Below are 22,038 nucleotides of genomic sequence, written 5' to 3' on the forward strand. Positions count from 1 at the left end.
CCTTATAACCTGTCCCACTACTGGGGCATGTTGTCACAAAAATTTCAATGTATGTTCGATGAACTTTAATAGTAAATAGAAGATTAATAGTAAAAATGTTGGATAAAGAACGTTGAGTAGTAAAATTATAGCCTCTGTCTCCTCCCTAATCATTTTTTTCTAGCTAGTGATGTGCTTCATTATCCACTAGAACATAGCTCCAGGTGAGGAAGAGAACAGCCTTTTCAAAGGAAGAGAAACTGTTCTCTTATGAAAAATCAATCCATTGCATTATGAGGCATTGCTGGATTCATGACTGGAAAGTGTTCGTGGTCAAAACTGTGAAACTAATTGCCTGTGAGGGGAAATCAGATAATTTTAATTTCTATAGTCAATATTTGACCAGGGTCTTTGAAGTACCACTGCCGTGGGTGTTTTCGGCTTGTTATCCATGTGGACGCAATGGAATGATTTGCAAAGAGAAAAGGAGAGGAAGTGATGAGAAACAGACCCGGAGAGAAAGAGCGAGACAGAGGTTAATAACTTGCAGAGAACTAAGAATAATAAGTCAGAATGCTGGAGCCACACGGACCCTTTATATCTGGAACAGAGCTAATTGCTCCATTTGAATAGATTTTAAACTAATGAACTTCCTCTAAAATCGCAGATTTCTCACTTACAATGCATTACATGGAATTGACCCTTTCTACCGATCAAGGAGAGAAACTGCAATTCACAAACAGACATATTTTTCCCAATAATCTATCAATCTATCTATCTATCTATCTATCTATCTATCTATCTATCTATCTATCTATCTATCTATCTATCTATCTATCTATCTATCTATCTATCTATCTATCTATCTATCTATCTATCTATCTATCTATCTATCTATCTATCTATCTATCTATCTATCTATCTATCTATCTATTGTATCTATAGTACAAGTATTCATTAAATTAAATTGATTATAAAGCAGTACAAAATTGTATTAAAGTATCTAAATATATTCACTCAACACAGATTATTAGCAGATTATAGATTGTAAAAAGATGTAAGACAAGCTGAGTGGATCTAGCAGAGTTTCTTGCATGAATTTAATTGGTCACAGTCACAGCCAGGAACACATGGTGGTTTAGGTATACGATCTGAATATTCCAATATTCAGATCTTATTTAACGAGGTATGCCACTGTTAGTAAAATATGTCATTTTTAAACTGATTACAGTTTGAAGTAATTCAATGAAGACAATATATCTATGTCTCAGTAATATTCATGCTTGTACTCTCTCCATTGGGGTGACTGCATGTGTTTAATAGTAAACTTCTCTCTCTTGGCCCTGGGTTGTTTATTTAAATGCTCTTTGTTCTGCATGAGATCAGAGGCAGATGGTTTGATCCAGAGTTTTTTAAAGCAGTGAGTAAATGACGTATGAAGATTTTGTCAGTGTTCCCAAGAATAAACTAAGAGCTTTATTCATAAAGCTATAAACCTCAAATCTCTCTAGTTGCATAGTATTTTGTCTTTGCTTTCTGGAAATGCACCTAATTACTGTAAATTCTGTATGAAATAATACTTTGATCTCCATCTTTGCATGACAACATGCTTAAACAAGCTTTCGTCTTGGTATTATTTATCTGAAAAGTGTATGTGTGCAGGTTATTGCAATAAGAAGATATAAGAAGATAATTAATTATTATGTGCATATGCAAATAAAAGTACAGAATGATTCATGCATATGAAGATCTGCATAATATAAAAAAGCTATTAAAAAAGCTATATTAGTAGTCTCCAATTCATCTGACTTGTGATCTCACCTGTTTCTTTTTCAGAGATCAATTGCCCCATTCAGTTTTTATTTTTATTAGAAGAGAATGAAGAATGAAATCGTTCTATATCTTTAAACTGTTAATGAGCAGAGATGTGCACTAGCAAATTGAGAAAAGACACCATTACTTGTGATTGAAAATTATTTCTTGCCCTGATAATAAATGTCACCGATAGTAATGATGGATTTTACACCATTCAGAATCTTCATTTGTGCTAATATCTGACTCACAGTGTATTTTGCATTGAGATCTTCTTCGGATTTGCCTCAGGTCTGAATTTTATCTGAGAAGCTGATTAGTGTATTTATAATCATTTTACTAATTATTTTGCGATTGTTCAATAGGAATTGAGACCCCGTGTCCCTTAGCTTATGTGTCTTGAGCCCCTCAGATCTTGTGGGTCACTGCAATGATGCTCCGCTTCTGCTGGCATATGGGCTTTCTAGCTTGGCCAGCTGTAATGAACGACATGTCAGCACGTTTCTAGAGGGCCGACGGTCCCGTGGCCTGTTTTAACCTTTACCCAGATGACAGAGCAGCATGTGGAACTCTAGCCTCTCTTCTCCTACCTGGCCATATTCATAAATCAGGTACCAGACCGCTACAAAGACTGGTGTTTATGTTGTTCGACCTCCATTCATGCTGCTTTGCAAAGCTAAGAGAGTGGATTGGGAGTGAATTAACAAAAAGAAAACTGGTAGAATACTGCTTAGTGAATTCATAGTTTTTACATGACACCACACCCTTATAGAAACATCCACCTGGAGGGCAAAAAAAGGCTTTCCTCTATTGCCCTCCAGTCATGTAGTAATGTAGTAAATATAAAAAAAAAAAAAAAAAAAAAAATTAAGTATACATCATTTTGATGATGATCACACTTCAAAAAAAAACGTTGGGTTAAAAACAATCCAAGTTGGGTTGAAAATGGACAAACCCAGCAATTGGGTTGTTTTAACCGAGCGGTTGGGTGAGCCATATGAACTATTGTTTAAATATTACTATATGGCTGGCTTAAAATGAACCCCAAATAGGTTGGAAATTAAAAATCAGACACATAATTAAACATTAAACAATAGTTAAATAAAACTACCCAGCAGGTTGGGCAAACATTTAACCCAACCACTGGGTTAAAAGAGCACAATAGCTGGGTTTGTCCTTTTTCAACACCAACTTGGGTTGTTTTTAACCCAGCATTTTGAGCATTTTGTATGAACACACTCAGAAACATAGGTGCAAAAGTTGTCACTGGGGCGGTACCCTTTCAAAAGGTACACATATGTACCATTTAGGTACTAAAATGTACACTTTAAGGTACTAGTATGCAGCTTTAAGGGGTAAACAGGGTACAAGGGTGTATCTTTTGAAAGGGTTCCACCCCATTGACAGCTTTGGTACCTTTCTTTATCCTGTCAGTGAACAGGCAAGCAGATGAACCAAGAATATAAACTGTTTTTCCATAGAAAACCATTATAAAGAAAATGCTTAACCGTTGAGCACATTGCGTTCATTTTCTTTGCCTGTATATATAATGCTTCATCAGTAAGATGAGTACTGAATTTGATATTTTAATATCACTGTTTTAGTATATTTAAGCTGTTTTTATGTTGTTTCCTGCTGTTTTCAGTGATTGAAATAATGTAGCAGGTGCTGTATGGGTCACAAGTGCACAAAAATTTAGTTTTTTCTTCTATTGAGAGGTGATCTAAATAGTCGTGGCCTGAAGCAGAGTGAAAACTGACAGACCTGTGCTGTTATTCAATGGATGTTTTGCCCTCCAGGTCTCTGTGCCAGTTGAGCAACCGAAAACTATAGGTTGCCGCTTGCTGACCAGTAAATAGATACAGTATTAGGCAATGTGAATAAACAGTCTGGCTGTCTCTTACAGATCGCTTCTGCAGATTAACAAGTCAAGACTGAGTTATGTTTTTGCAGACCGCCATGAAGGCGAGGGTGACAGTGCTATTCAACAGTCTGAATTACTTCCGTGAGTCCACACAGCATGTGACGTGCGACGTCCTCCCCCTCAACCGTACCGTAGGTCGGCTTTGTTATCAAAACTTCCCCCGCTTGATTGCCTCCGATCCGATTCTAGATCAAGTCAGTCACACTGAGTGGGAGTAGACAGGTCTTTCCACTTAACAAAGATGAGCTAATACAAAGCTAAAACACAGTGAGATCAAACATCAATGTTTTGAAAGAGATATGGCTTTGAAGTTATTCTATGAATATTATTTTTCTTAACAATGCTTTCATTTTGCGGCGACTTACCTCAGATTAGGCAATCTCAAAAATGTATTACACACATTTAAAGGAATATTTTGCAAATAAATGGATATTCTGCCTTCATTTACTCACCCTCATGTTGTTCCAAATCTGTATGCTCATATTTTTACAGTGAAATACAAAAGTATCATTTTTTTGTTAATTTTTAAACGGGGGCCCAAATATGAATATGGGATCAACTGAGCAATCTATAAATTAATTGAAAACAGATAAATCAGTTAAGTGACCAGTTATCAAGATGTGGATAAATAGATTTGAAAATGCACAGTCTGATAATGAAAAACAATCAATGAATAGATAAGCATGTAAATAAAAAATATATAAAATACAATGGTGACTCATCAATTGCTATAGAAACTGATATAAAATAATGAAAACATTTGTGATTATGAAGTAACTGATAAATGCATTTTGCCCTATTATCCAGGAAGATAATTATTTCTATATTGTAATTGTATTGAATTGCATTTTCAGTTTGCTCATCTAATTAGTCGTTTTTGATTCTCAAAACTGTAAAACCGAACAGTGAAATGAGTTTGTTTTATTCTAATAATAACAAAAGCTAATTGTACTTAGGAAAAAAAAGTTGTGTGAACTCAAAATTTGATTGTAGTAAGCTGAACTTAATATGATTGAGTTGCGGCATGTTATGCTTTGTACCAATGTTAGTTTTTGCTTAGTCTTATGTAACTTTATTACTTTTGAGTTTGATGAACTTAAAGGGATAGTTCACCCAAAATTGAAAATTACCCCCAGCGCATCCAAGATGTAGGTGACTTTGTTTCTTCAGTAGAACACAAATGATGATTTTTAACTCCAACTGCTGCCGTCTGTCAGTCAAATAATGCGAGTGGATGGGAACTTCTACTATAAGAGTAAATAAACATGCATAGACAAATCCAAATTAAACCCTGCGACTCGTGACGACACATCGATGTCCTAAGACACGAAACGATTGGTTTGTGTGATAAACAGAACAGTATTTATATCATTTTTTAACTCTAACACACCACTATGTCCAATTGCGTTCAGCACTCGCTTAGTGAGGTATGATCGCACTCTGACAGCGGCAGTGATGTCTCGCACTCATTGAACTCTATGAAGTCTATCAGACCTTACTAACGAGTGCTGAACGCAGTTGGACATAGTGGTGTATTAGAGTTAAAAAATGATATAAATACTGTTTATCACACAAACCGATCGTTTCGTGTCTTAGGACATTGATGTGTCGTCACGAGTCGCAGGGTTTAATTTGAACTTGTCTATGCAAGTTTTATTTACTCTTATAGCAGAAGTTCCCATCCACTCGCATTATTTGACTGACAGACGACAACGGTTGGAGTTAAAAATCATCATTTGTGTTCTACTGAAGAAACAAAGTCACCTACATTTTGAATGCGCTGGGGGTAAGCAGATAAACATCAAATTTTCATTTTTGGGTGAACTATCCCTTTAAACAAAGGCAATCGGTTTCCTCAAACAATTTAAGTCACTATATAGTTGTTAAGACTTTGAGTGGAATAAACTTAAAATCTTTTATGTTAATGATTGGCTAAACAAACACTAAAATATAGTGAATTTAACTTAACATATATGAGTTTACAGTACTCACACTTATTGGTTTTAAAACTTAAATGGTTTAAGGCAATCGGTTTCCTACTCAACTAAACTAGTCACTTTACCTGTTTGTACTGATGATACTATATTTATTTTTATTTATCTTATTTGTTATTTTCTTTGTGTCTGTGATAAGTGCTACATAAATAAACTTTACTTACTTACTTACTTACTTTCCTCAAATGGTTTGAGTTACCGTAACGTATCAGGTTTTATTGTTCAATTGATTTATTGATTGTTTTTTCAGTTTCTCAAGTGATTAAGTCTCTCATTTGGGCCCCATATTGGTATACAGCTCTTAAATTAACAACTAAGAATCCCCATTAAAAATTGTTTGCATGCATAAAGATGATGTTCTTTAACAACTGAAAAGGTAGCAAAACAAATGTCTTTCCGCCAGAAGCCAAACCCACTCTACTGTCGTACACCACTATGTTTGCCTCATAAAATCCCAAGCTCATTAGCCAGGCAAGTGCATCCGTGTCCATGTTAGCGAACAGAAGGTTCCATATAAATAGCAGGGTCTGCTTGAGTGGGAGACTGGAACTGTCCTCGGCAGCAGATTGCTTTGGGGTGGGGGACGGGGGGAGCTGGGGTGGAATGCAGGCAATTTCCCCCCACAGAGGGAGAGTATGGTGCTGATGGAATGTGGATTTTGATAAGGCGGTATGCCTGTGTGAGTGGTACGTCTGGCTGGGCAGATATAGAGGGAACAGAAGGGTTTTAATCTGGGGTAGTGAGCTGCAGCATTAGCAGCTGGGGCGTGCTATAGCCCACCGTACTTTGCCACACAACTTTGTGATTTGTTTCGAGGCGTAGGATAGATACAGTGTTTGATTCGGTGAGTGGTCACAGATATTGGGAATGAATCTCTCGAGGTATCGCTCACCCACACACTTGTCTTGTCCTCATTTAATTACTCCGCTGATGGGAAACTCTTTGAAAGTTAAAATCTAAAGCAGTGGTTCTTTACTTGGCTGGCTCAGGTCGTTCTTGTTATGCAGAACCTGTGTCACTTTTAAAACGTCTTGTAGTGTAAAGGGGCTATATGTAGAATTCAGAAACCCTTGTTTTTAGCAAGACAGGTGGCCGTTAAGTGAACTGCAGCCAGCACGTGATGCGCAAGAGACTAAACGTGATTCAATGTCCCTATATACTCGTTCTTTGCTTAGAAGCAAAAAAAAAATTGGAAATACCTTTGCAGCGATATACTGTTAATAAACAGCTGAATTTAGTAAAAATGTGCTGCACGCTTTCCTCTCAATAACAAAATAAACATGAGAAAACAGTAGTCCAGAAATCATCTGATCATAGCAATGTGGATATTTTTGCATCAACTCTGCAATTCACTGACATCATGTCGACAGATTAGGTAATTAAAATTACACTATTATGATAGTTTTATCAAATAGTTTATTTGAGACTGCAGACTTTTTAGATCGTGCTATGTGTGACTATAGTTTGAATGAATCCCTTGTATTTGCATGACACATTGACATTACAGTACAGGAAACCTGTTTTGCCTTTATCCTAAACAATGTATAAGCATTCGTAGAATAGAACGGAAAAGAGGTTCTCGGGAGCACACGTAAACGCCATATCCTTTGGATTTTCCTGAGTCCTTCACGTAAAAATTAGTCTACAGGCTTTCATAGACAAACCTAGGAAGCCAGTCTCGTTTTTTATAATTTCGTTTCACTCAGTTCACACATTACCAATAAAAAAGCGATTAATGCATGAACATTTTTACATATAGCCCCTTTAATGAAAACATATACACTAAAATGAAAGTTTGAGAGTTCACTTACTTGAGGGTGTCAACTTAATTTTGATATTTGATTTATGAAATTGTGATATAATTGCAAGTAGTTGTATTATACTGGAAAGTTTTACAGAGGGATAAACATAATACCACAAATGAATTCATGTTGTGCCTCGAGTTCTTTGAAGACGTTATACATCGTCTGAGATCATTTGAAACAACATGATTAATATAGATGAAAGCGTGAGCTCACGCCAAATGGACAAATATTGGATATAGCTGTCTTTAACAAGTGAGAAACTGAGTAAATATGACTGGGATGCTGATGTTCATTACCAAACTTGTGAAAGATTTGAAAGTGTTAAAACAGGTCTGGATTTAAGGCCAGTCAGTTTCTCAAAGTTGTTTCCTCATTTCTTTGGTACAGCATTTTAATACATCAAGCAATGTTCTGAAAATTGCATTTTGGGGGAAACTTTCTTAATAGACTCCCAAAACGCTTAGTTATCCCGGTTCATAATTGTATACGGCTGTCAGTTTGAGTTACTTTCTTTTATAGCTACAAATACACGTCCCAGGTTACTTTTATTGACTTTCACAGTCGTGGCAATTGCATAAATATTCAAGTCCATTGCTATTGAATATGACACAGACTTTTGAGAGAGGCTCAATGTTATGAATGACTATCTGCAAGAGGCATCTTGACAAATTAAGATTTATGGACTGTTTTTCCCCATGAGAGGCATTACATTTTTTCAGGGGACCATGATATCATCTGTTTTCATTTGCCTGAAAACGTCACCAGACTTTTTCAGAATATTTACAGTATATTTAACAGCAATGTCTTATGATGAGAAAATGTCAAATGTATAAAATGTCAAACTGCAAAAGTAAATGTGTGTTCAGTCATCAAAAATTCAGTTATTTGTTGCTTTTCATTCTCATTTCTGCAAATGTGCTTCTCTTTATTTCTTCTTTTTTGCCATAAACAGCATGTAAATGATGTTCTTGAAAATTATGTCTTTGAAATATTAATAGACTCGTGCATTTGTGTAGTAAAGAGAGCAGCCAACATATTTCAGTGTGTAGGTGTAGGTGTATATTCATATAAAATTGTGTCCATCTCTGTTGTGCCAGTTATGGCCAAATATACTACACTTAGGATTCCTCAAAAGCCAGCATAATTTGCAATTATATTTATAATTTCACAGTAAATATCACAATTGTTATTGCTGTGTGTTTTATTTCTAGAACGTCAAAAGATCCAATTAAGGTTTTATTTTTTATTATTTGGACTTTGACACAGTAAATAGCAGTACCAATGTTCATGATCCATGCTTTATTATGCAGGTTAAATTAGTTACTTTTTTGTGTATGTTACACTGTACAGTACTTTCTTTTTTTTTCCCTCAAATTATTGATTTATTTATAAGAACATAAAATATTATTATTTTTTTGTATCAGTATTGGCCGATATTAGGTATATATTGACTAATTTTCCTATCTTTATATTTAGATTACATGTGCTGCCATCTAACAATCACTACAATTCTTTAAAAGCAATAATTTAACACTTAAATCTCAAAATGAATATCCACTTTTTCATACATTATAATGTTGCAATTTACTTGTAGCATTTAAAACAACATTTTTTTTATTTGTGTTTTACTTTTAAATTAGACAAAATCATATAGAGTTTTAATATCAGCCATTTATCAATAATCAGTCATAACATGAAAATAATTATTGACTATTTATAGATTTATACTACTGATGGAGATCTGGAACATAATTTGAGAGTCATTGAGCAAGTTTTGTAATGTATAATAGTAGCCATTATTTTACATTTGTAGAAGTCTCAAAATGATGAAAATCAATGTAATGCAACATAGCACCATCAAATTTCTATCCAACTAATCAAAATCTTTTAAATCTTCTTCTTCTTTTTATTTTTTCCTACTGGTGATATCAAAGGTATGTAGTTTAAATTAGTCAAGCAGATCCGGGGCCGTGTTGTTTGACCTATGTCTATTTCTGCAGTGAGATAAATTGATTGTCTTGACATCTCCATCTTCATGGAGTGTGTTAGTTTAAGTTTTGTGGTTGAGGTCCTCCATAACCCTGTTTAAATATCTTTATTAAACCCGTCTTTACTCTCATCATGCTACTCTCACAGAGGTGATCTTATTTAACCATTGCAAGATGAAAATAATCACATAATCATAGGAACTGCACCTTCCCTGTTGAATTACATTATCCTTTTACACTGGACGACTTTTAATGAGGGGAAAAAAATCAATAGACTTGAATCTATGATTTTTGAATATTACACTCTGATTAAAGACAAAGGTTCTTACAAAAGATGAATTTTCACTTACAGAATGTTTTATCTGCTCATAAGCTCACACTCTGACTGTATATGAAATAAATACCCTTAAACAGATGCTGCTGGAGCAGATCAAACCCTCCAATCAAACCTCATATTTCCACGATTCCCCATTCCACTACCTTTGTGAAGTCTTTTGAGTGTTTTTCATATATATATATATATATATTTTCCTCTCCGGGTTGTTTAAGAATGCTTTACCACTCAGACAGACAGAAAGAGAGAGACTGACAGAGAGACAGAAACAGAGAAATCTCATCAAGGAAATAAATGAGTATGAGTATGAGTGAGCATATTTGGCAAAATGTAATTACCGGATTAAAAGGAGCGGAATGCACATTAGGAATAAAGCAACATTAGAGGCAGGGGTGTAATGGTGTCTTTGCGGAAATGTTTCATGATCTCCAAGCAGTGGATCAAAGTGTGTGGTTTTTTTCTTATGGTAAAATGGGATCTTGGTAATTTTTCTACTTTGTGGGAAGAACTCATTTGACAGCAGAAATGAAATATAAACTGCCCTCTCCTATTAAAAATGAGAAAGGCATTATGTCTATGAATCAGGAGTGAATGTTCTTAAAAGACAAAATCATGTACAGTAGATTTAAAAAAAAATGTTTAGAACAAGTTAAAGGGAACTTCGTCTTTCTTTCCATTTAGGCATGGATATAAAAGCTCTTGTTCAGATGAGGCCAGGTAAAGCACAAGCCCTGTTTGGCTGATAATTGTTTTAACAATGGAACATAAAGCAATGTGTGCATTTACAGAGGTTAGTTTGTGAATTTTATTGTTGATGCATTGTAAAAAAAAAATCCCAGTAAAATCTACGGTAAAAAAACGGCAGCTGTGGTTGCCAGAACTTTACCGTAAAAAAATACAGTAGCAACGTAAAAAAAAAAAAAAAAAAAAAAATTGTTAAATTTATGGTAAAATAATGTATTTCATTAACTGATATAACGTTAATTTACCAACCTAATGAAGTACTAATATCTGTTTTGTAGCTTTATAACACACTGACAGTCACCAAACACAGTGGTGATAAGAGTCACATGATGAATCAGAGTTCATCACAAGCAGATTTTCCACAAGCTGAGAAGGACAACACTAACATATAGAAGGTGCACACAGTGTCATTCACACACACACTAAACACCATCATGGTAGCATGCATGAAATTTTAAAAATGCAATAAACATTAATTTAACAACATTAGATGTAACATAAAACCCTAATGTACATAACTGATTAGAAAAAAATGTTAAGAAACAGTGTTATTTCAATGAAAATATATCAAATGTGAAGTATCACGCAGGGAATTATGTCAATGTACGGTTTTTCACTGTAAATTTTACAATGAATTGTTATTTTTCACTTCCAAAAACTGTGAATTTAATGGTATTTTACCGTAAAATTACATTAAATGTACCATTAGATCTATTACAGTTATTCACCGTATATAGTACGGAAACTTTCTGTAAACCAATTGACAGTTTTTCACCGCAGCATTTTTACAGTCTTTTACTGTTAAAATCACCGTCATTTTTTACAGTGTGGGATCGAAAATATTAAATGAACAAACCCAGCAATTGGGTTGTTTTAACCCAGCAGTTGGGTTAAATGTTTGCCCAACCTGCTGGGTAGTTTTTATTTAACTCAACTATTGTTTAAAAATTACTGTATTGCTTGTTTAAAATGAACCCAAAGTATGTTGGAAATGAACATTTATTAATAATTTTAATGAATAATAATTAAACCATAAAAATTTATTAAATTTCTTATTAATAAATGTTAACCTTTTGCCTCTTGTAATTAGGTGTCAGATTTTTAATTTCCAACCTATTTAAGCCAGCTATATACTAATTGCTAAACAATAGTTGAGTTAAATAAAACTACCCAGCACCTTGGGCAAACATTTAACCCAACCGCTGGGTTTGTCCATTTTCAACACAACTTTTTTTTTCTTTTTTTTCTTTTTTTTTTGATGAACACCAGGGTTATGTGGTAATTTTGTTTCAATGTATTGTGTAACACTCATATCCAGACTAAAAACTACAGAGTTTTCAGTCATGTCGAAACAGCACATGAAATCACTGAAGTACACAAACACTCTGTAAATCCAAACAGCACTCAAGCTTGAGTTGTTTCAGTATCACCTTTGAGCATTATATGAAGTGCTTGAGGTCAAATGTTTGATGCTAGAACACTATTGTCTACACAGGGATCTTATTTTCTGGCCAGTTTTCAGCTAAACTGTCCTTTTAATCCTAACTCGTATGACAGGCTGGATTTTGACCCTGTCAGTATGGTGGCTTTTAAAGTGTGCAGCGTGAGCTGATTGGTGGCTGGGAGCTTGAAGACAGAGGAGTTTGCTGCACGGGCCAAAAGCAGAATGTCCAAGCGATTTAAGCCCCGATGATCATCTAACGAGCAGCAGAGAGTAGAGGCTCCCGACTGTTTTGGCTGAAGGCAGAGTGAGGAGATAGATTTGTTCCAACTCACGCAGTAGACGAAAAAAGCAGTTAGCGAATCCCTTGGGGATGGACGGAGTCTGTGAACAGAGCTGCTGTTCCTTTTAAAGAACTCAAGCGCCACTGATCTCCAAAAACATTTAAAGCCGGGTCCCGCAGTCTGGTACGCAAGCACTTGTTTGCATGCATGCTTTAACTCACTCCCAACACGGACACTGAGCTGTATGCAAAAGAAAATCTCATATTTTACAGTAATATTAAGTAAAAGCAAACCTTTAGTAACTCAGTAACTAAGTTAGTTGGACTTTTTATGACATGTGGAGCAGGGCCAAGAGCCAAAAAGTCAGAAACAAAGCATGCTGGGAATGATAAATCTGATGCAACTCAAAAATATTAAGTTAAGCTTACTACAACCAAAGTTTACGCAACTTTTTTCTATTAAGTACAATGAACTTTCATTATTATTTGAGTGAAACAAACTCATTTAATTTAATTAATTCCACCATTCAGTCTTACAGTGTATTTAAAAACCATTTTTTCCTAGTTTGAAACCAGTTTACTTACTGTAATATTTACATTTTGATGTTCAATAATTATTTTAATTATGAAAATGTGTATTTGTAATATATAATTTAATAATATTCAATACAATACTCATTACTCCTTTCAAAAAAATAATTTTCTTACTTTTCTTATTAGTTCCTGCAACAGTAATTCATTACACTACTAGTTATAATACTTTTCCGTTACACTCCACAGAAGTGATAATTGCATATTTACTCCTCAAATTTCAGATTTTGCATGTGCGCCTCCTTGTGAAAGTTTTTTTTTTTGTATCTGTAACACAGTTCGTAAATGTGGGAAGAAGGAGGCGGGAACCGGCGAACATTCAACGTAACTTTAATTCAAAATAAACAAACAAAACGAAAGTAATGCCGGCAGACCCTCGCGGACGTCTGCCGGCCACACAAACATAACAAAACATAAAATAAAGTCCAGGCCTGGTCCTCTCTCGTCTTTCATTGTAGTCGCTCCTCCTTTTATGCCTCCGGAGCTCCTCCGTGAGAGACTCGAGGCCGGCACGCCTCGCAGGTGACGCTCATTATCACTCGCGTCACCGGCCTCGCGCCGTTCCCTCACGGCTCTCGCCCGCCCTGCTCGTCACAGTATCTATATGTAATTTTCATGTGATTTTGTCTATTTTTAAAATAATAAAGGATGTTTAGATGATAAATGTAAAGCAGGTGTAGCGATTAGCTTAGTCTAAAATGTTACAAACAACATAATTCTGCCTCATCTCATACATTAATATAATATAATAGGCCTAATAATATTATTATAATATTAATAGTAATATTAAGTTAAAGTAAACCTTTTGTAGTTCTGATGGTTTTCACTGCATAAATTATCAATTAAATATAGATTATTCTTTATTAAAGCTACAATTTTCTCTGTCTCCTTTGTTTTTTGATGAACATTAATCACAGACATCACAGCAACTGGTTTATTAGGCTGCTGTCACTTTAAGAGCTGCTGCTGCCAAACATGACACGGATCTGACGCACATCTCATTTTCTCACAAGATCTATTAAGACGTTATTTAACTCATCTAAGACTGCTGTGGATACTCGACAAAACATCCATTTTGGCATTATTTTGTGTGTTATTGTTTGTTCAAGTGCAAACGAGAACTCGATACTGGTGCACGTCTTTCTGTGCACATTCACAGTGGTGCTTGAATGATTTAAAGCATCTGCGTGAATAAGTGCATGATCATATAATGTAACACTAGCCAAATTATGATAGAAAAAAATGGTTGCTGCGTTAAATAATTTGGCAAACATTAAATTAAGTCACTATAGCATCAATAATTCCCTGTAGCACTAACATGATTTATTCTCCTAAAAGTAAATCGCTTTATTCCAAGGCTTTTACAAGTGCTATTTCACCTTATTATATGGTTGACTAAACATTTGAAGGTAAAGAGAGAATATTCTTTGTTAAGAAGCAATTGGGTCGTGTGGATTTACATAAGATTTAGGGACATAGGTCTTTGAATCCTTTCTCTAACAGTCTTTGAAGTTTATGACAGGTTTAAAGGTTAATATTATTAAATCATAACTGCAGTGTCCTGAGGATATTATGCATAGGCATTTATAAATATTTCAGCCTCACTGTGAGTTCATTAGCATAAACAAAAGAAATTCTGTCCATGTGACACACATTAGCTGACACGTGCATATTTGAACATACCCCCCCACACACACATTTAAAAACCTCCCCGCATCCTAACATGTTGCTGACCTAATCGATTTTTTTAAGCGGAGATAACCAGCAGCTCTGCTAGCACATGATTTCCTTATGCAGAGTGTGTGTTTCATCAGTGAGTGTGTTCTGCAGCATGCTGGTGGCTTAAAATGTTGCTGCTGTCTGGAGGCTTCCGAGGAAAGGTTTGACGAAATGTCTTCTTTCCATGCACACGTAAGCATTGGGGATTATTCTGGAGCTTAAAGAAAGCAAGCAAGAAGCACAGTGCTCTCACCTCAAGAAATAATGTGCAATAATATGAGTGCTTGGAGAAGACCGGTTCATTTAACTAAACACTGACACAGCCAATTAGTTTCACACTTATGTTTTTTTTTTATATATATATATTTTAGCCATGTTGTCATAAGCACTGATCTTTTTTAGTTATAAGCCTGTTGCCTTACGTTATGTGCAATAGATCAGTATGTGCCACTGAAAAAAAATATTGGAGCTTTGCACCACATTAAAATGCCTTTGTTTCTCCATATTACAAAATAAACTACTACAAATACAAATGGTTTTGTCTCTTCTGCTCACCAAATCTTTGTTTATTTGATCAAAAATACAATAAAAACAGGAATATTGTGAAATATTATTACAAATTAAAATAGCAGTTTTCTGTGTGAATATATTGTAAAATGTAATTTATGATGCAAAGCATCATTACTCCAGTCTTCAGTGTCACATGATCCTTCAGAAATCAACCTAATATGCTGATCTGCTGCTTACGAAACATTTCTGATTATTATCAATGTTGAAAACAGGTATTTTATTTTGTTTTTCGGGATTCTTGGACAACATTTATTTGAAATCTTTTGTAAAATTATAAATGTCTTTACTATCACTTTTGATCAACGCATTGTTTTAAACGTTACTAGTGTATAAATAAAATATTGAGGATTGTGATAATGATGACCAGACATTAACATTAAAATCATACATTATATTATATTATATTATATTATATTATATTATATTATATTATATTATATTATATTATATTATATTATATTATATTATATTATATTATATTATATTATATTATTATATATATATATATATAGATAGATATAGATATATAGATATAGATATATATATATATATAGAAATATATATATATATATATATATATATATAGATAGATAGATAGATAGATAGATAGATAGATAGATAGATAGATAGATAGATAGATAGATAGATAGATAGATAGATAGATAGATAGATAGATAGATAGATAGATAGATAGATAGATAGATAGATAGAGATATAGATATAGATATGGTATAGATGTATAGATTTTTACATTATATTATATTATTATTAAACATGTATATATTTTTAAATGTGTAGATGTATAGATCTATACCATTAAAATACCTATTTTTCTTATACCAGATCTTATTTATTTATTTTTTATGCAGCTTTATAACCCCAGTCTATTTTATTATATGCTCCATGGTGAGTAAATAATGACAATAAAAGTTTTATTTCTGGGTAATTTCCTTGACACACTTCTCAAAAAACCCTCAGCATAAAAAGTATTGTCACAACAGTCACAAAACGAACACCATGTGTACAGTGAGTGCACATGTTAGAAGGGTGATATGTGTATAAGATCCTTCATTTCTAACTTGTGTTTTCTCTCTTTGCTCTCTTTAGGTTAACGGGTTTCCAAATCCCTCCTCCCGTCACGAGCACTGGCTCCGTATTCTCCCTGAGACTCACCAGTGACTTCGCCGTGAGCGCGCACGGCTTTAAAATCTATTATGAAGGTAAAGATTCCAGTCCATTCTGTGTTGTGCTACGTTTTGTTACACTATATTGTTCATATCAGACGGAATCTGCTGCATTAATTAAGAGCCGCTCTGGCTACCCTGCGATCTGTGCCAATCATAATTGCATTTATTAAAGCTCAATGAAGAGGTGGTCTCTGACTAAAGACCTCATCACTCCCTATTAAACCTCATCAAATTACTGTCTTTTAGACACTTGCATCAAATTCCAGGAAGATGGCTTAGTGCATTATATCACCTTCTATTTCATTAATTTTGCATGTTAACTAATGGATAGTGAAGGGTACATGCCGTCTTTCTCTTTATTGCATTAGTCTTGGGATTTTTCCAGTTGCTTGGCTGTGCTTTTAAGCCTCCTAGTCTTATTTATGAAGACCTTCAGGCTGAGGGTTGTTTATTTATTTATTATAAATAAATAATGTTAAATTTATATCACACTATCTGTCCATTACATGCCTTCATTAGATGTAGCATAACGCATATTAACTGTACAGCAGATTTGGGCTTTTAGCTTCTTATCAGAGTGTTTGACGGCTGAATAATGTGTGTTTACTATGTGTGAGGTGGTTGGAGGGAGACGGATGAGTGTGGTCTTATTCGTGTGAAGCAGAGCTGCTCTGCTTGTCTTTCATTGTCTGATCTGAGTCACTTCAATAGGCTGTGTCAGCCTGAAGCATCATTTACTGTGTGTTGTTTCAGTGTCTCGGCCTGGTTGCCTCCCCTTCCTTTTGATTCACTTTTGGATCATACAGTTCAGGGAAAAAGTGTCTCACTGCTGCAGCGTCAAACTTATTTTCTCAGAAAGCCGCAGGCCCTAATTTGTTCTTGTACGCAGCTTAAGTAAAAGTGATTTTTAATACATAAGAAGTCAAATCTGGCTTAATTAAAAGGGGATTTAAAACTTTTTTCAGTGAAATTTCAGGCTAGTTTGTTTAATTTATGGTGAAAGTATTTAAATTAATTTTATTTTTTTTATTTATTTGAGAAACATCAATTTATGGTGTCATTAATAGTGTCAGATGTGCATTTAAGTTTAAGTTTTTCATTCTATACAAAGATGAACTATTATTATTACTATTATTGCAATATTATGAATCCTTTTACAGAGAGTTTAATACCTGATGCTTTCAACATCACAGTAAAATGCACTTATTTTTATGGAGGCTTTTAACCACGATTTTACTGAGCAGTTTATTTCCTTCCTTCTTTTAAAATATGCTTATAAAAGACCCAAGTAGAGTGACTGACCTTCATGTATGAGAATGTAATATTCATAAAATAATCTTTATATGAGACTTCTAGTGACAAACCAGCAATGTCTTCAGTGTGTTTTGTGTATTTCTTATGTGTATGTACACACAGTATTGTTTAAGTGTGTGTTTTGTTCATATTTCTGCAGCGTTGCACTGGTTAGCCCCGCCCACAGTGAAATCTGATTGGTTCAAATTCACCCCCTGCATAGTTGCATCATCAGCTATGTTTGTTTGGCTGTAATCTTGTCATGTTATGCTGCATTTTAGTCCTCAGTGTGGCCACTTGACGCCTGGTTAGGGCACATTGTTGCACTAGTCTGTCTGGTTGCATAGCAAACAAATAGAGCGATCATATTCGTAACTTATAATAATGTAAAAACTCCAAAATCAGGAGATATTCAACATCAAGCAGAAATTAAGCTGAAGTGCGTGCATGTTTACATAATGAAATGTTTCATAGCGTGGACAGCAGTTTGGTATGCATAGCTTCATCAAGCAGACTGTCCCAGAAACGCTTGGTTGAATAAAGTTTCATGCAGGGCAGAGTTCCTGGTATGACTGGTAATGATTCAATAAGGCGTATGGAGGATGGAAGGTGTAGCCAATGACAATGATATTGGCAATATATAGGATAAATGATGCAAAGTGTTTCTTGAAAGGATGTGGATACATTCACTACTGTGACAGTGGCTTTTACACATTTTGCCCCCTTTAAGATCTCTGGATGGTACAGTAAATGCAGGAATGAATGCCAGCTCTTTATTTTCATCAATCATTTATGCAATCTGTATTTCATGTGAGTTGCAGGAGCAGAGTTCAGCAACTAAAAACTCAATGTTCATGTGGGTGTTCGCTTGCGTTGCGTACGATGCCACTCGACCTCTCTCACCCCATTTCCTCATCTGTCTCTGAATTAAAAATTGGCAAAAGCATGCTAAATGGTAGGCAGTCTTCCAAACAATTAATAGAGCTTACTTTTTAAAGACGCCTATAATCATTTTCCCCTTATGTCCTTAAAATATTAGCAGTGGGGGTGGAAAAATAGTTTAGTTTTCATGACCATTTGTCAAAATGATGGTTAGAATGTCTGCCAATTTCTCCGTCGCATGTGAAATTAGAACCAGTGGGTCTCATTCAATAATAATTGCATGAATTATTTTGTGTACGTATATGCACAGGAGAACTGAAAAAAAAAAGGAGAAAAAAAAAATTCTACTAAATAAATAAAAATAAATTCTACTCAACCCACTTAGAGCAGTTTGAGGAGAACCATTTACATTTGACGCCGTGACCCAGATGGAAGTGCGGTTTGGGGGGTGAGTGTAAAAAAAACAAAACACATGCCTAAGGTTGATCATTTGCATAAAACATGCCCAAGCCATGTCCATATAAGGCTTTCCTTACCACATTTTTGTCACTCTCAGCTGACATATGATGGTCTCTAAAGACATCCTCATGCAATATCAAGAGCCAGATTTACTAAATGGGACAAATTAGTGCAATTCCACAAATGCGCCGATGGGAATGGCAAGTTTTGAACGTGATCTACTGCTGATGCGGAAATTAAAGAACTGAGACGCAGTCAAATCATTTTTAACATAATGACCAACACAATCTAACAAGAGCAGTGCAAATTTGTACATTAAAAGTCCTTTCAGCCAACTGAATCACTCAGAGTATTCAACTTCAACTGTTTTTTACACTGATGAGGAAGTTTTGAGCTCTACAAGCAAGAGTTTTAACAAGGAAATCTGATTTTGTGTAATATATGACCACTTTATGTTTGTTTAACTGGCAAAATGTCATCATATACACTTCCCTCCAAAAGTTTGGAAACACCCCTGGTAAAGTGTGGTTTTGGACGATGTCGGCATAAATCTTTATCGTTTTTTTGATGCAAATATATTACAGTAACTTGACATTATCATTGAAGACCAATAATAATAATTTTCATTTTGATTACATAATAATGGCAATATAGGCAGGTCAAAGTCAGACATGCCTAGGGTTGCAAAATTCGGGGAATTTTCAAAGCTGGAAACTTTCCATGGGAATTAGCGGGAATATATGGGAATTAACGGGAATATATGGGAATTAACAGGAATTAATGGGACTAAACAGGGAATTTACAAAGGTTAGCCTATAACAGGGTACTTAAATGTAGTTGAAAAGCATAATCTTGCAGCATAATTTAGATTAAAACAACCATATTTAATGCAATTTCAGTTAATTTAATTCCTCAATCACGTCCACACAACAGACTTACTGCAGGGTTATTGAGGCCACACCCTCTGCATGCACTGTGCATTCTCCTAGTCCATAATATGCACATTTAATCAAAAACACAGAAAAAAAAACAGTAATATTGTGAAACATAACTACAATTTAAAATTTAAATTTTGATATACATAAAAATGTAATTTATTTCTGTGATGCAAAGCTGAATTTTCATTTTTCCAGTCTTCAGTTTCACATGATCCTTCAGAAATCATTCTAACATGCTGATTTGATACTCCGTTATCAATGTTGGAGACAGTTGTGCTGCTTAATATTATTTTATAACCTGTGATACTTTTTTTAAGGATTCTTTGATGAATAAAAAAAATAAAAAATAAAGAACAGCGTTTATTTAAAATAGAAATATTTTGTAACAATATACACTACTGTTCAAATTTTGGGGGTCAGTCATTTTTTTTTCTTTTTTTGAAAGAAATTAATACTTTTAGGTATGTGTGAAATTGATAAAAAGTGATATTAAAGTGATATTGTTAGAAAAGATTTCTATTTTGAATAAATTCTATTCTTTTTAACTTTGTATTACTCATAGTATCAAATCAGCGTATTAAAATGATTTCTGAAGGATCATGTGACACTGAAATAAATAACACATAACAATTGCTACAATAAAAATATATTTATTTTACATATTTACTAAATTAGAAGTAATTGAATGCGAAAAATAAATAATTGTTATTTCATGTTATGACCAAACAAAATGTTTATATTTGTTTTTATAGGATACTTTTTATGTAAATATTATACATTTATATAAATTTCCCAAAATTTCCAATTCCCATAAATTCCTGTTAAGTTTCCAAATTGGAACATTTCCAAAATTCCCCAGGTTAAGTTCCCGCGGAAAGTTTCCGGAAATTTACCGGAAACTTTCCGGCCCTTTGCAACCCTAGACATGCCCCTTTGCCAGCTGTGATGCTGGTTACTGGTGTAAACTTGGCCCAGGTTTGTAAAAGATGTTTGGGTCAGCACACCTTAATAGCTTCAACAACTGATTGCCAATTAAGTTTAGAATGCAATGAACCAATCAGAACCCAGTTTAGGTCAAATAGCTGCTAATGCTGGATATTTTGATGAATCAAAAAAAAAATTATTTATTTTTATTTTATTTTATTTTGTCTATGTATAAACTGTTTATATAATAAATCTTGTACTTGTCAGTGCAAAATTATCACAAATTAAAAAGGATTCATGCTAAAATTTTCCAAAAACTTACTTTTCTAAGGCGTTTCCAAACTTTTGGAGGTCAGTGTATTTTAATTATTTATTTCTTGATCCTTTTCGAGATTACATGTACAATATCACTGTTGTTATTCTTGAATATTTTTACGTGTTGCATCATTATTTTAGCTCCCTTGGTGCGTAATGGACCTTTTCTTGGTTTCCTGTCGACTAGTGAATTTGTTTGGGGATTATTTTCCATTCACTTTATCCTGCCGCATACAACAAGTGGATCCTGATATTCTTGTATTCTTGCACCATGGACCACCACCGATTGCGTGATTCTCACCACATATCTCCTTCTGTCTCTTGCATTCAGATGGGAAATGTTGAATGTGTTTAAAAACAGATGACGGAAGGAGAAAAACATGCACAAACAGCTGAAATAACTTATGGATGTTTCCTGAAGGAATCATGTTGGAATCATTCTTTTCAGACCGTGACAAATAGACAGTTATCTAAGGGCGGTGTGGGTGTAGAACATGTTGATTTCAAAGACACTACTCTGTCACCAGGGAAACTAGCTTCTCTGAGAGGAAGTCAGCAGTTCTACTCCTGCTCCTGTAAACATATGCCTGAAGCTATTGTTCTCACGAGGGCCGACACAGGTAGAATACATCTTACAACATCCACGTGGAGTCTGGAAACCTCACAAAGTTCTCTTGAGCTGAACCAAATCACTGTATTGCACTGCTTTGCTCCTGAAGGAGAACCTCTTGTACGTATACAGAACCTCAGAGACCTTCTGAATGTAGAGGTTTTCGTTCAGTATACAGTATGAATATTAAAGTGTGCTTTATTATTAATGGTGCACGCTAGCTTTATTAAAAATGTATACTAAGCT

The 22,038-nt window shown here is 34.5% G+C and overlaps 1 protein-coding gene across 1 annotated transcript in view; it reads left to right on the forward strand.

The window, feature by feature from the left end:
• The window catches only part of csmd3b (CUB and Sushi multiple domains 3b), a 514,670-nt gene that overhangs the window by 103,786 nt on the left and 388,846 nt on the right, over window positions 1–22,038 (forward strand). The window contains exon 3 of the mRNA XM_067361816.1: window positions 16,292–16,404. Coding sequence (XP_067217917.1) covers window positions 16,292–16,404 — 113 coding nt within the window. The remainder of the gene's footprint in view (window positions 1–16,291; window positions 16,405–22,038) is intronic.

The sequence above is a fragment of the Chanodichthys erythropterus genome, chromosome 15 (assembly GCF_024489055.1).
Source record: "Chanodichthys erythropterus isolate Z2021 chromosome 15, ASM2448905v1, whole genome shotgun sequence".
In the NCBI taxonomy this organism is placed as follows: Eukaryota; Metazoa; Chordata; class Actinopteri; order Cypriniformes; family Xenocyprididae; genus Chanodichthys; species Chanodichthys erythropterus.